General features: G+C 48.9%; 2 protein-coding genes across 3 annotated transcripts in view; one reads left to right on the top strand and one right to left on the bottom strand.

The window, feature by feature from the left end:
* The window catches only part of KIAA0141 (KIAA0141 ortholog), an 18826-nt gene extending 10860 nt beyond the window's left edge, over positions 1-7966 (top strand). The window contains exons 8-11 of the mRNA XM_011973881.1: positions 4-133; positions 229-321; positions 3131-3290; positions 4462-7966. Of these exons, the coding sequence (XP_011829271.1) occupies positions 4-133; positions 229-321; positions 3131-3290; positions 4462-4700 (622 nt within the window). The 3' untranslated portion in view covers positions 4701-7966. The remainder of the gene's footprint in view (positions 1-3; positions 134-228; positions 322-3130; positions 3291-4461) is intronic.
* A 1581-nt stretch (positions 7967-9547) lies between these two features.
* The window catches only part of PCDH12 (protocadherin 12), a 32704-nt gene continuing 29073 nt past the window's right edge, over positions 9548-13178 (bottom strand). Inside the window, exon 4 of one of the 2 annotated variants that reach the window (XM_011973666.1) lies at positions 9548-11793. In XM_011973666.1, the coding sequence (XP_011829056.1) occupies positions 11369-11793 (425 nt within the window). In that variant the 3' untranslated portion in view covers positions 9548-11368. The remainder of the gene's footprint in view (positions 11794-13178) is intronic. The other variant, XM_011973673.1, reaches the window with a different exon arrangement.

Here is a 13178-nt window from a genome sequence, read left to right as displayed (position 1 = left end):
CAGCCAGGGCCACAGCCTGGCTCAGTACCGCTATGCCAGGTGCCTACTACGAGACCCAGCCTCTTCGTGGAACCCTGAGCAGCAGAGGGCAGTGTCCATGGTGAAGCAAGCTGCAGACTCAGGCTTGAGAGAGGTGAGTGCCATTGGCAGGGTCTGTCCAAGGTCTCTGGGGCTTGTGGAGCCCGAAAGTGACCAAGGTGCCTTTTTTTCCTTCCTCCTTGACCACAGGCCCAAGCTTTCCTCGGGGTGCTTTTCACCAAGGAGCCCTACCTGGATGAGAAAAGAGCTGTGAAATATCTTTGGCTTGCAGCCAACAATGGGGTATGAGCTCTCTAGTGGGCAAGCATGTTGGGGATGAAGCCTGATAAGAGAAGGGATTTTGGAACTGGTACTGAGTTCTTCTGTGCTGAGGAGATTGTTTGATAGGAGCCTTGGCCTGGCTTCAAGCCTTAGCTGTCACTGACTTACTGTGTGACCCTTGGGCAGTTGCAGTAGAACGCCGGAGCTGGCTTGCACCAGGCTGTGAGAGCTGTTGGCAGCTTAAAATCTGCTATGGTGGGAATATTTTCACCACAGGAATTGCTAAATGCCACAAAGCAGAGTTTTTTCCCTCCCCGAGAGCCAGTTGTTCAACATTTACCAGCACAGTACTGGGCCTGCTCACTTCTTGATTCAAACCTGTTTCCTCCTCTGTAAAATCAGCATAATAATGCTTGCCTTACGTGTCCACTACTTCACAGGGTGGTTGTGAGGATCAAAATCTAACCGAGATAACTAACAGGTGTGACAGTGCTGTGTGACCTGTACACATGAAAAACGCATCATTACAAGTGATGGTAACTCAGGGAAATCAGAAGACGCATCAGGTGGAGACAGTAAACAGGGAACACTGCTCAGTTTGGGGTGGGTGGGGATGTCTGGTTGTTTGTGAACTGGGGTCACTGGCATTCAGACAATTCAGATGTGTTCCATGAAGCATTAGTTCTCTGGGATGTTTATAAGTCGTAAGAGGAAAAAATGGTTAGATGGGTTTGGGAAGTACTGAGTTAAACAGTTCATGCAGGAAGTCTCAAAGCTTTATGTCACTGTAGATCACTGAAAAGGCCATCTGTAATTCGCTGTATTCCTCAAGTGTATTTGACCAGTGTATCTTTTGAGTTGCATCTTGAAGGACCAGGAGTCTTAGATTAAATCAAGCAATATATGCGTGAACTGTAATCTCCCTACATAGGGGACTGCTGCTTCCTTTGTTTTCTGGCCAACACACTGATAGCTTCATTGAACTCCTGGGCATCAGAATGCTTTTCCTTGTCTACTCTGTGTTGCCCAAAGTATCTGTAGTAGCTGTCCAAAGGGGACCAATGCCACCAAGTATCCACCAGATAATCAGACCAGCATGCTAGCAGGAGAAATGCACAAAAGGATATCTGTCACCTGCTATGTGACACTGTATTGGGACTCAGACCTGACACTCTTCCACCCCACAGGGAATTGTGTCTTTCTGGGTTGGTACTGAGCAGCGATGCAGGGGTGGTGTTTTGGCCTCACGTGTGTCCACTGCTATGTTGTAACCTGGTCTGTAGGCATGAGTCTGCCGTGTGTTATAGAAGTAGGGGGAGAATGTGTAGACAACTCTTCCCAGAAATTTGACTGCGGAGGGTAGAAGAGAAATGGGACCATGGTTGGGAGTCAATAATGTTTTGTTTTGTTTCGGTTTTTTTTCTTTTTTCTTTTCTTTTTTTTTTTTGAGACAGAGTCTCACTCTGTCGCCCAGGCTGGAGTGTAGTGGTGCAGGCTCGGCTCACTGCAAGCTCCGCCTCCTGGGTTCAGGCCATTCTCCTGTCTCAGCCTCCCAAGTAGCTGGGACTACAGGTGCCCGCCACCATGCCTGGCTAATTTTTTTGTATTTTTAGTAGAGACAAGGTTTCACCGTGTTAGCCAGGATGTTCTCGATCTCCTGACCTCGTGATCCGCCCTCCTTGGCCTCCCAAAGTGCTGGGATTACAGGCATGAGCCACCACACCTGGCCTGTTTTGTTTTTTTAATTGGGAGAGTGAATATGATTCATATAGTGAATGTAAGCACTTTTCATATAGTGTATTTAATCCTTGCAACAACCTAATAAAGTAGGTGCTACTAGTATCCCACTTTATAGGTGAGGAAACTGAGGCACCATGAGTTAGAGTCACATGCCTGAGTTAACACAGCTGGTAAATGGTAGAGCTGTGATGGGAGCACAGACAGTCTGGCTGTGCAGCTGGACACCCAGCCTCTACCTCTACCTGCCTGAGCCTATTCCTACCAGGAGCATAGTTCTCAGTGAGAGGAGAGAGAATCGAGGATCCAGAGCTGGGGCAAACAGCATAGCTTTATTTTATTTTATTTTATTTTTTGACATGGAGTCTTGCACTGTTGCCCTGGCTGGAGTGCAGTGGCGTGATCTTGGTGCACTTCAACCACCGCCTCCTGGGTTCACACGATTCTCCTGCCTCAGCCTCCTGAGTAGTTAGGATTACAGGTGCATACCACCACACCTGCCTAATTTTTTTTGTATTTTTAATAGAGACGGGGTTTCACTATGTTGGGCAGCCTGGTCTCCAACTCCTGACCTCGTGATCTGACCACCTTGGCCTCCCAAAGTGCTGGGATTACAGGTGTGAGCCACTGCGCCCAGGCCGAGCATAGCTTTTTAGAGAAGAATTGCTTTTTCTGTTAGCCCTCCCAGGCAGAGATTCAGGAAGGCACAGGGTCTTTGGGAAGACAACCCTCCACCCTCGCCTCCTTGCTATTTCAGGGCAACGTAGGAGCCCGACTCCCAGGTTTCCTGTAACTGGGCTGTTTCCTATAGTCTTCCTTGTGCATGCTTTCAGCCACCCTGTGCAAGAGAAGCCTCCACACTGCCCTGGCTGGAATCTCCCTGGGTGGAGGGATCCCCCTCTGCTTTGTGTTGGGTGAGCTCTGAGCCTCTGGCGTTTCATAGTTGAGATCCCTTGTTATGGGACGGGCCAAGGCTGGGTCTTGTTCCTGCATGGATGAAGTCCCAGCATGCCTGACTTCACTTTCCTCCTGCCTTAGCGTTTCAGTTCCTCATTCTTGCATGTGTGTATCAGTTTGTCCATTTTCTCCTTAGGACTCACAGAGCAGGTACCACCTTGGAATTTGCTATGAGAAAGGCCTTGGTGTGCAGAGGAATCTGCGAGAGGCCTTGAGATGTTACCGGCAGTCAGCAGCTCTGGGAAATGAGGCCGCCCAGGAGAGGCTGCAAGCCCTCTTTTCCATGGAGGCTGCAGGTACAGACCCAAGTCCAAGCCAACAGGTTCATTCCGTGAGCTCAGTACTCTGTGACAGAGTAGTAGATAGCAGTAGTCTCTGGTCTCCTAATCATTTCCAACCCCAGTGGTGGCTAAGAATGCAGCTTTTGGGGACGGGCACGGTGGCTCATGCCTGTAATCCCAGCACTTTGCGAGGCCAAGACTGGCGGATCACGAGGTCAGGAGATCGAGACCCTCCTGGCTAACACAGTGAAACCCCGTCTCTATTAAAAATACAAAAAGAAATCAGTCGGGCGTGGTTAGCGGTGCCTGTGGTCCCAGCTACTCAGGAGGCTGAGGCAGGAGAATGGCGTGAACCCGGGAGGCGGACCTTGCAGTGAGCCGAGGTCGCGCCACTGCACTCCGGCCTGGGCAACAGAGCGAGACCCCATCTCAAAAAAAAAAAAAAAAGAATGCGGCGTTTGGAGTCAGACAAACCTGAGTTGTTTTTTTTTTTTTTTAATTTTTATTCGAGATAGTGTTTCACTCTTGTTGCCCAGGCTGGAGTGCAATGGCACGATCTCAGCTCACTGCAACCTCTGCCTCCCAGGTTCAAGCGATTCTCCTGCCTCAGTATCCCGAGTAGCTGGGATTACAGGCACCCACCACAATACCCGGCTAATTTTTTGTATTTTTAGTAGAGACGGGTTTTCACCATGTTGGCCAGGCTGGTTTCAAACTCCTGACCTCAGGCGATCCACTCGTCTCGGCCTCCCAAAGTGCTGGGATTACAGGTGTGAGCCACTGCGCCCAGTCAAACCTGAGTTTTAACCCCCACTGTCACTAAACTTGGACTCCATGGCTTTGTGCCTCAGTTTCTTCACCTCTAAAAATGAAGGTAATGGTAGCACCTAACTCATTAGATTGTCATAGGGTTAAATGAGATGACTCTAAGGGACTTAGCACAGCCTGACAGCACAGTAGGTATTGAACAAGTGATAGCTGCTCTGATGATTTTGTAGGAGAGACAATATCCCAAGATTGCCTGAATTACCCTTCTAGGGCTCTGAGAGCCCTGCTCACTCATGAGTCACTGGGGTTGGGAGTTAACAATGCCTGGGGAACCAAGTCCTTGAAGAAGTGCTGGCTCCAAAGTCGGAGTCCAAGAATGTACAGCATGAGTAAGAGTTGCTCTCACCTCTTCTTGTAGCCCCAGGGCCCAGCGACCTGACAGTTACAGGACTGAAGTCTTTCTCCAGCCCCTCCCTCTGCAGCTTGAACACCCTGCTAGCAGGAACCTCGCGTCTACCACATGCCTCGAGCACAGGGAACCTTGGCCTCCTCTGCAGAAGTGGGCATCTTGGAGCCAGCCTGGAATCCTCCAGCAGGGCTATCCTCCCACCCCCCTACCCACTGGAAGGGAGTGTTGTAAGACTAGGTTTTGGCTAAGGTGAGATAAAACATAGTCCGTGGTGCCTCTTAGGGGCCAGAGGGAGCAGGAGGTTGGATAACAAAAATAAAGCATCAGTAACCCTTTCCAGGTAGAAATTACAGCAGGAGTTTAGGTTCCCAAGCAATTTCACGTACATGGCTAGTAAGTGACTGATCTTCCCCCGCACTTGGTAGCCTCACAGATGAGCCTTGGATGCATCCACAGTCATTTCTGGTCTGTGCACCAAAGGATGCATTCAGTGACCTATGAAAAGCCCTACTGAAGGGTCCAGAGACCCTTGTGCTCACCTTAGCCTTTGTCTTTGAGCAAATAACTTACCTTCTCCCTTCCTATGCCTTGGTTTTCTCACACTTAATCCTGTACTGCTGTTTGCCAGTGTCTGATGTGTGTATCCCTGGTTCACAAGAAGATTTTAGGTGGTATTCAAATTAATATTTTCTATTTCAGTAGTTACATATTTAATGTATAATATAAAAATATGACGAGCATATTGAGCTGTGTAGTTTGGCAGATGTTCTGTCTAGGATAAAGCTAACTGTAAAAAAAAAAGTGAATCAGTTTAAAGAAAAACAACGTAAAAGGGGGCACAGGTCCAGAGAGGGAGCAAAAATCATAGGGGCGGTTCTGTGAATGGCTGGCACTTAAAAATACTGAATTAGGCCATCCTCAAGACTAGCTCCACCACTCACCTCTATTCATCCCCCGTGGGCTCATAATCATTTTCATTTCACCTTTGATTTGGAAGGAAGACGTTTCTTGCCCAAATGCCTGGATGTGTCTGCTTGACTTTCAGAACTTCTCACCTCAGCCCTAAAGATGGAGCCTGTGGGTTCTCAGAGAGATATCACAACTTGAGTCCCGAAGAAGAGGCCGGTTCCCCACCCACCTTCCCCTAAACCCTAAGCACCTGCGCCAGTACCATCAAGAAGAGGAAAGTATGTGAAGACCCAGGTCTGGCTCTGCCACTTGTCTGGCCATGTCACCTTGAAGCAGTGACCTGACTCTATATTACTTCCTCAGTTGTATACCAAAGGCAATGGTGTCTGCCTTCCTACCTTACAAGACAAATGCAAGGGCATTTCACCACAGAGAGGACCTTTGTGCTCACTTTGGCCCGAGAGGCAGTGATGCTCATGGTTGCATGACTTTATGAGTCGCTGGGCCAGGATGAGGACCTGGGCCTCCTGACTCCTGGCCTAGGGTTCTTGTCCATCAGTTCAGACTGCAATTTTATGTGAAAGCATTATGACTGTCCTAGTCCTGGAAGAGTAAATGTAGATTGAATGCTAGGAGTCCTAGAGCTGGAGAGTGTGATTTTGAGGTCCCCGTTTGGGAAACGTGTGCCAGAAATGTCTAGGTGTTTAATAAAACAGATATTGGATTATATCATCACTCTTGCCCTTGAGTATGTTGGGAAGAGCCAGGGAGACGGGCAGGGGGAGCTGAAAGCTAAGGCTCCGTCCTCATCTCTAAACTCTCCATTAACCAATTTAAAGGATCTTAAAAGCTTCTCCAAGAGAGAGACTTAGGGAAAAAAAAGATTTCTGAGTCAACGCTAATGAGTCCAATTACTGAGTTTGTGAATAGCTATTCCCTCGCTTCTGGATGTTCGCCCAAGTTGAATAGCATAGATGTGGTTGAGGGTGGGGGCTGGGAGGGATAGAGGGCCCACTCCTCACAATCCCGTGACTGTTTGAGTGGAGACCAACCAGCTTGGCCAATTCAAAGGCAAGAAGATTTGAGGGAGGAAAGTTGTCCGCGTTTCCCTCTCTGCTTCCCACCCCACCTCTCCCAACTTCTAAGTTGTCCTGCCACACTTTCCTAGCACCTCCCTTTCACCTGGGGAGCCCAAGTGTCCTCTAGCTCCAGCTCCTCACCTGCTCCCTGCCTCCTTTTCAGGGCTTCCCTGCACACTGGCTCACCGCTAGTGGACCCTGCACATGGCCACCTTCCACAGATGGCACTCCTTGGGAGCAGGGATCTTATCTTTGTATTCCAGTGTCCCCAGCACTGAGCGCAAGGCCCCCCGTGCAGGGTAGGAAACCTGAGGTTTCAAACTCAGGGTTTTAAGCTGTGCGTGCACTAAGCTCTCTGCCAAAAAACAAACAAAAAAAGGTTTCTGTGGTTAAATAAGTTTGGGAAACGCTGTACCAGACGTCCCCTTTTTATAGATTCACAATATACATCAGCATATTTGAGGTTCCAAGAAGTCCTCCAGTAAAGAACTCGGTTAACCCAATGTTTTCCCTCACTGAGTTGAGCCCAGAGCCTGTTTCCCTACAGATTGCTTTTGAGCCTTCCTGGGGCACCCTCTGCATGAAGTGTCACCGTGTGCCCTCCCTGTGGAGCCGCTCCCCAGCCTCCTCCCCTCTGTGGTCATTTTGGATTTTCTGACTACTGCTTTGTAGCCATAGCCGGGGCCAAGGGCTGGTTCACAGTCTGGACACTCGGGGTCCTGTGGTGAAGGCCACATGCAGCCCTCCCTGAATGGCTTTCCCTCCCATTCAGTCACTACTGAGCTAAATACTGATTCAATTTGGGGTACCAAAGGTTAGGGGTAGGATATTTTTAAGCTCTCCAATTTAAAAAGGAAGGGCCTCTCCTGTGGAAAGAGAAGGATGGCAGAGTTGTGAGAAAGGTGTTGTCAAGGGACCAAAAATCCTTGGCTGTTAGTCACTGCGGTCTTGATCCAGCACCAGGGGGATGGGCTTCATTGGCAGAGCTGAGGACTGCTGTGCTTTTGCCATTAAAATTCTGTTATTAATGACTCATCATCAGTGCCCCAGAGGAAGTGTGAGAGGACGAGAGGGAGGTGGCTCCCATCAGCAGGGCCAGCCTGGGTCAGGATGCTGGGTTAAAGCCTGGCGTCCTCACCAATGAGACCTCTGTGGGAAGCTCTACTGCCTCAGTTTCCCTATCCGGAGATGCTGTTTTCAGGGAGTCCTGACACTATGATGAGAACAAGGCTATTTGGTTCACTATATCTTTAGTGCTAATATAGTGTGCGACACTCAGGTGTTCAGTAAATATACATTCAACAACCCCCCGCCCCACCCAGTGCCCAGCACCAAGCCTACCCAGCACATAGTAGGCACTGTAAGTAATTTGAATGAATAATTTTAAATAACTTGAATGAATAATTCTGTATTGCCCCCCACTCACCACCTACACACACACACACACACACACACACACACACACACACACGGTTCCCTGTGCTACTTCTGGCACTCAGTAATTGTTCAATAAATACAAAATGTTTGTTGCATGAGTGTTTCCGATCATGTCCTACTACTCCGCCATCGTACCCAAAATTTAGTAGGAGCTAGAAAATACTTATCTATTCTCTAGGTACACACTATGTACCAGGCCAGGCTTCTCCTTCTCCCTCCTCCTGTCCTCTCTTTTGCGGGATTTGGTTCTCTCCAGAGTTTCAAGGGTAGTGGTTGCCACATCACTCTTATTTCAGCCAGAGAAGAGGCAGGGTCAGTGAGCTGCCCAACTGAAGTTGGGTGACAGACAAGGCAGCTGCCTGTCAATCTCTGAGCTGCCCCCAGGCTCTGAGTGAGTACTGCATTGCACTCCTGGTGCTGGAGAACGGCTGACTATTGATTTAAAAAAAAAAAAAAAAAAAAAAGTCCCTCTATGCCTCTATGCTTTCCAAATTAAGACAACATTTACCTGAGTGCTTGTTGGCTCGCCTGCTCCCTCAGTCTCCCAGGGGACAGAGCCCATCTTGGTGGAAACTGTTTTGAGCATGTCCAAAGTCTCAGCTTTGACATCTTGGCTGATGTCAAGAAGTTTCTGTAACCTTCCTGTTCAGCACACCCGGTTCTGTCACCATAGACACGGTCTCACTCTGAGCCTGTTATCAGGCAAAGTGCCGGTATCAGCTCATCAGGAGGGGATACATGGTGCAGGAGAGAACACTGTCCCTCACGTACGTACACCCCCATTCTGATCAAAGTTCAGAACAGGAGCAGCTCTACCCATGAGTTCTCCAGGTTCTGCAGGGAAGGCAGGGCTGAGGGCTGACCTAGAGGATTGTAGTGCTTCCTAATCTTAATTGGACCCTAAATCTCTTTGAGAATCTGATCTAAGCACCTACTTCTTTCCATAGAAAAAATGCACATCCTTCCAATTTTGCATGCAGTTCAGCAGGTTCATAGATCCTGAAGTCCAACCAAGGACGTCAGATTAAGAATCTTTGACGTATTAAAAAGACCACCATACTAAATCCCAGATCCAAATCCTGATTTGAGCAACCACTCAGTTAAATGTCATCTTAATTTGGAAAGCTCTCCCCCACAAACCTGTCAGGTGGCCTTAGGCAAGTCATCTGCCGTTTCTTTCTATATTCTTGGCTATAAAATGAAGAGTTGAAATAGATAAAGTTCAGACTCCTTATGACAATTGCCCATGTCTGTGGATGTTTAGATAGTATCGTAAAGCAATGCTGCGTAACCTTTTAAAGGTCAAAGTTTCCTTTAGAGAATCTGATGAGAATTTTGTATCTTCTGCCTAAAAAAAAAAATGCCTAGACACAAAGTTTTACCTAGTATTCAGGGAGCCCAAGGAGTACAGATTTATAGCTTTTGAACTAGAATGATGCAATGGTCCCATGTGTCTAGTGATCCAGTTGCCACCTATAATTCCAGCTTCCTCAGGTCATCTCCCCATGCCCACTGTCTTCTCTCTACCCTCCCAACATCTGCTCAGCACTGAAAATCTGCTGGTAACTGGGAGGTCACCATGGTCTACTCTAGTACTGTGGTTCTCAGACTTTGCTTTTGCATAACAATCATTTTTTCTAATGAAGTCCTACCTGGAGCTCCAATATGGATAAAAGGGGCCTCTGAAGCATTTACTGACACATTTATTCATTCATACATCAATTCAACAGGTATTTATCAAGCGTTGCTTTGTGGCAGGCACCTGGCTGGTCAGGCTGGAGACCCTGTCTACCTGCTTGGTTTCCCCCAGCTTCTCTCACTGGCCCACAGAACCCAACAGTTCTGGGATCCAGCCTGAAAATCACAGATTCTGTAAGGAGATCGCTCTGGCCTAGAGTGAGGTGAGGAGAAACCCAGAGACTCTGCCCCGGAAACTCATAACTTTGGGGAGCCTCATTTTCTTCATCTGTAAAATGGAATAATGGAATAATGACACCACACTGTATTCCAAGTATGTATGAGGCCTATTATCCCTAGTTGGGAGTATAATTGGCCCATTTCTGTGAACAGTGAACATGAGCACTGAGCTCCAAGAAAGGACAAAAAGAGGAGCAGATAGAGGAACTTTTGCCTGCAGTGTCCAGGAGAGACCCACGCTATTTAGAAGCTAGCTGATTGGCTGCTCGGAAATTTCCAAGAAAATTATAAAGCTGAACCTTGGGAAAATATCGGCTATTTCTTCCCTCCTCCATCCCCTGGAAGGCTGGCTGCTGTCAGTGCGGATTTCATAGACCCAGTTCACACAGTGTCCTCTGGGATTCACAAGCCTAAACCTGCAATAACAGAGGAAGGTTTACCGGCAAATGGGGTCCCGAAAGATGACATCTGCACTTGAAGAGCTACTTGCTCAGAAAGAACAGGGGCCTGCATCAGTTCAGATCCAAGTTCCTTTTGCCTTGTGCTTGGAAATGTAGAGAGGTGCGGGCCTGCGTGACTTTGGAAATGTTCCTTTCAACAGTGTTTCCCGAGGGCGCTCTGTCGGGCAAGTTCACTGCTGCCAACAGCTCACCTCCAGGGCCTTTCCTTCTCCTCTCCTTGGTTGGCAGGCTGGTGTCAAGGTTGAAGGCCTGGGTTTTGGTGTTGGGCCAGCCCGGGTCCAAATCCTGGCTCTGGCTGTACTCCCTGCTTGATCTTGGGAAAGCCATTTGACCTCTCCAAGCCCCATATCAATGTCTGTGAAATGGGGTTAATCATACCTCCCTCCCAGGACTGTTGGAAAATCAAATTAAATCCTATTGTAAAGCCTGGTGCCTGGCTCATGGAAATGCTTTATAAATAGTTGTGCTTTCTTAGCTCTAATTTTGCAGCTGAGAAGCAGATTAGTTGGTAACATAGTGGTAGGGGAACGGGGTTAAGAGCACACATGTCTGCTATTTGTGTACCTGTCACTGTGTACCAAGGTGCCCCACGCCTGTCCAGGCCCGGTGTGACAGTCTTGCCAGGGATTGGATGACAAAGAACCCTCACTCTATTACTCTTCCCTTCTCCCTCTTGACAGGTGCAAACAGGAGAATGAATCACTGCTTTTCCTTTATTGGTAGGTCAGAGAGCATTTCCTGGCACCCCCAGGGTACAGCCCCCTGACTCCTGCTACCCAAGAAGGCCATCCTTTCCTGCTTGTGGTACTCCGTGGCATCTGTTCTGCCAGAGGACTGACCCTTTGTGCTCTATATATGTTTTGCCAGCAAACACTTACCTCAGCCACAAACTGTCCCTGTCCTCCAAAAGACTCAGAGCCGCTTACAAGGGGCTGCTTTGGTCAGTCAGGTGTTAGTCCTGGGGCTCCTGCCTCCTCTGTGGGGGTAGCATCAGTCACCCTAAAGTTCTCAGGCCACCACTAGCTAGTGAGTTATAAGATTTTAGAAACCAGCTCATGTCCCCAGATCCCCTCAGGCCCCTGATTCTTGGATCCAGAGGCGTCCGAGGTATGTTCACAGGCAACTGCCGCTGCTGCTGCTGCCTCTGCTCCTGCCCTCAGTCCCCGTCTTTCCACCTGGGTCCCCCTGCACTTTCATGCCTGAGGCCGCACTGGTGGCCAAGTCTAGACTGAGGGTCCTCCCGCAGACCGAGAGCCGCCGCAGTGCCTCAGAGGCGGCCTCCACGGGCATGCCGGAGCGCTGTTCCAGCAGCATCTCCAACAGTGAGCTCATCTCCGAGACAAAGGTGCTGGCCAGCCTCGTGCCTGTTGGGCTCAGCTCTGGTGCCTCTGCCTTGCCGAACGTCTGGAAGGTCCTCGGCTCCTCCGTGGCTGCAGCATCCGGGGAGATCACATTGTCACGGTAGTTGGTGGTGAGGGGCAAAGAGAGTCTCGCCATCCAGGCCGGGTCAGGGGCGCTCAGCCGGTCCAGGGCCAGACCTGTGTAGGGAGGAGGGGACACAGTGAGGGCCAGGCTCCGGGAAGGACCAGGCGGGTGAGGGTGGGGCAATGGGCAGGGCAAGGGCAGTGGACAAAGGAGGGAAGGGAAATGGCAGGGGACAGACAGAGTGGCCAGACGGGGACAGGAAGGAAGAGGCCCTGACAGGGAAGCTCCCTGGGTAGGAAGGCAGTCGACTGACACACCCGGGCGAACCGAGTGGGGAAGCAGCAGGAGGAGGAGAAGGCCTAGAAGCAGGAATTAGCCTTTTTCTAAAGAATTTCCCAATCTGGGCTGTGGTGTGTTTCCAGTCTCAGTGTCTTCTATATTTCATCCAGGATTTTTACCCCTCAGGGCGCCTTCTCCCCTCAGGGCTCCACTAGCTGAGGATGGAGGGAAAAATCCCTTTTCTTAGCCGAGGCTGGAGTTCCTGACTTGGCGCTGCCTTTTGTTCCTATCCATAATAATAGGGACCACATACTAGGTATTTATGTGATGAACAATTTACATAATTATTTAACTTCCACACAAACCTTTGAGGTCAAGAGTATTATTCCCATTTGGTGGATGAGGAAACCGAAGCTGAAAGAAGTTAAGTCACACATCTGCTAGGCAACAAACCTCAATTTGATGCCAGGTCTGATGACTTTGAAGCCTCCCTATGATGGCACCACCCTACCCTCTCTCGAAGAGCTGGCCCTTCGTCCCTCTGGATATTCCAGGTGCCCAGCTGGGGCCTCTGGAATTCCCAGGCTACCTAAGGTCTGCACTGTTATCAGCTGGCCCCCGATCCTCAAATCCTCCTCAACATCATCTCTCAAGCTGCCGGAAACCCTGGCCTAGAGTCAGGCTGGGGAGGGGCTGCCTGTCCAAGGGCTGTCCCAGGAGAGGGAGTGGGGTAGTGGTGGTGGCAAGTCAGCCTGGTGGCTGGGAATTTAAAAAACTGGCCCCTACATTTGCAATGCCACAGTCACACTTCTTTTCCCATCCCTTCAACAGAAAATCCTGTTTCAAGAAACCAGTCCCAGGCCTGGTGGTAGAGACCAAGCCAGAGGAAAGAAACTGTAAGTCTTATAGTTAAGAAACAGTGTCTTTAAAAAAATTAAAAAAAAAAAAAGCGCAACATCTACTTAACATTTATCTAATGTTTGCCTAAAGTGAGTTACTTTAAAATCTGTGCACAGAATAAAAGACTGGAAGAAGATATGTCAAAATGTTAACTGAAATTACCTCTGGGCAAAAGCAATCCATTCTCTTTTTGTTTATCTGTTTTTCTGTATTAACCAAATACTACTTATGTAATTTGAAAAAGTTATTCTGAAGTACGGGTAGTCATTTTTTGTACTGATAAATGAATCTCTGTCTTGCATTCTGGACTGTGCAGGTT

Source organism: Mandrillus leucophaeus, unplaced genomic scaffold (genome assembly GCF_000951045.1).
Source record: "Mandrillus leucophaeus isolate KB7577 unplaced genomic scaffold, Mleu.le_1.0 Scaffold1003, whole genome shotgun sequence".
In the NCBI taxonomy this organism is placed as follows: domain Eukaryota; kingdom Metazoa; phylum Chordata; class Mammalia; order Primates; family Cercopithecidae; genus Mandrillus; species Mandrillus leucophaeus.
The sequence above is the reverse complement of the archived record's forward strand: the minus strand, read 5'-3'. Positions and strand labels throughout refer to the sequence as shown.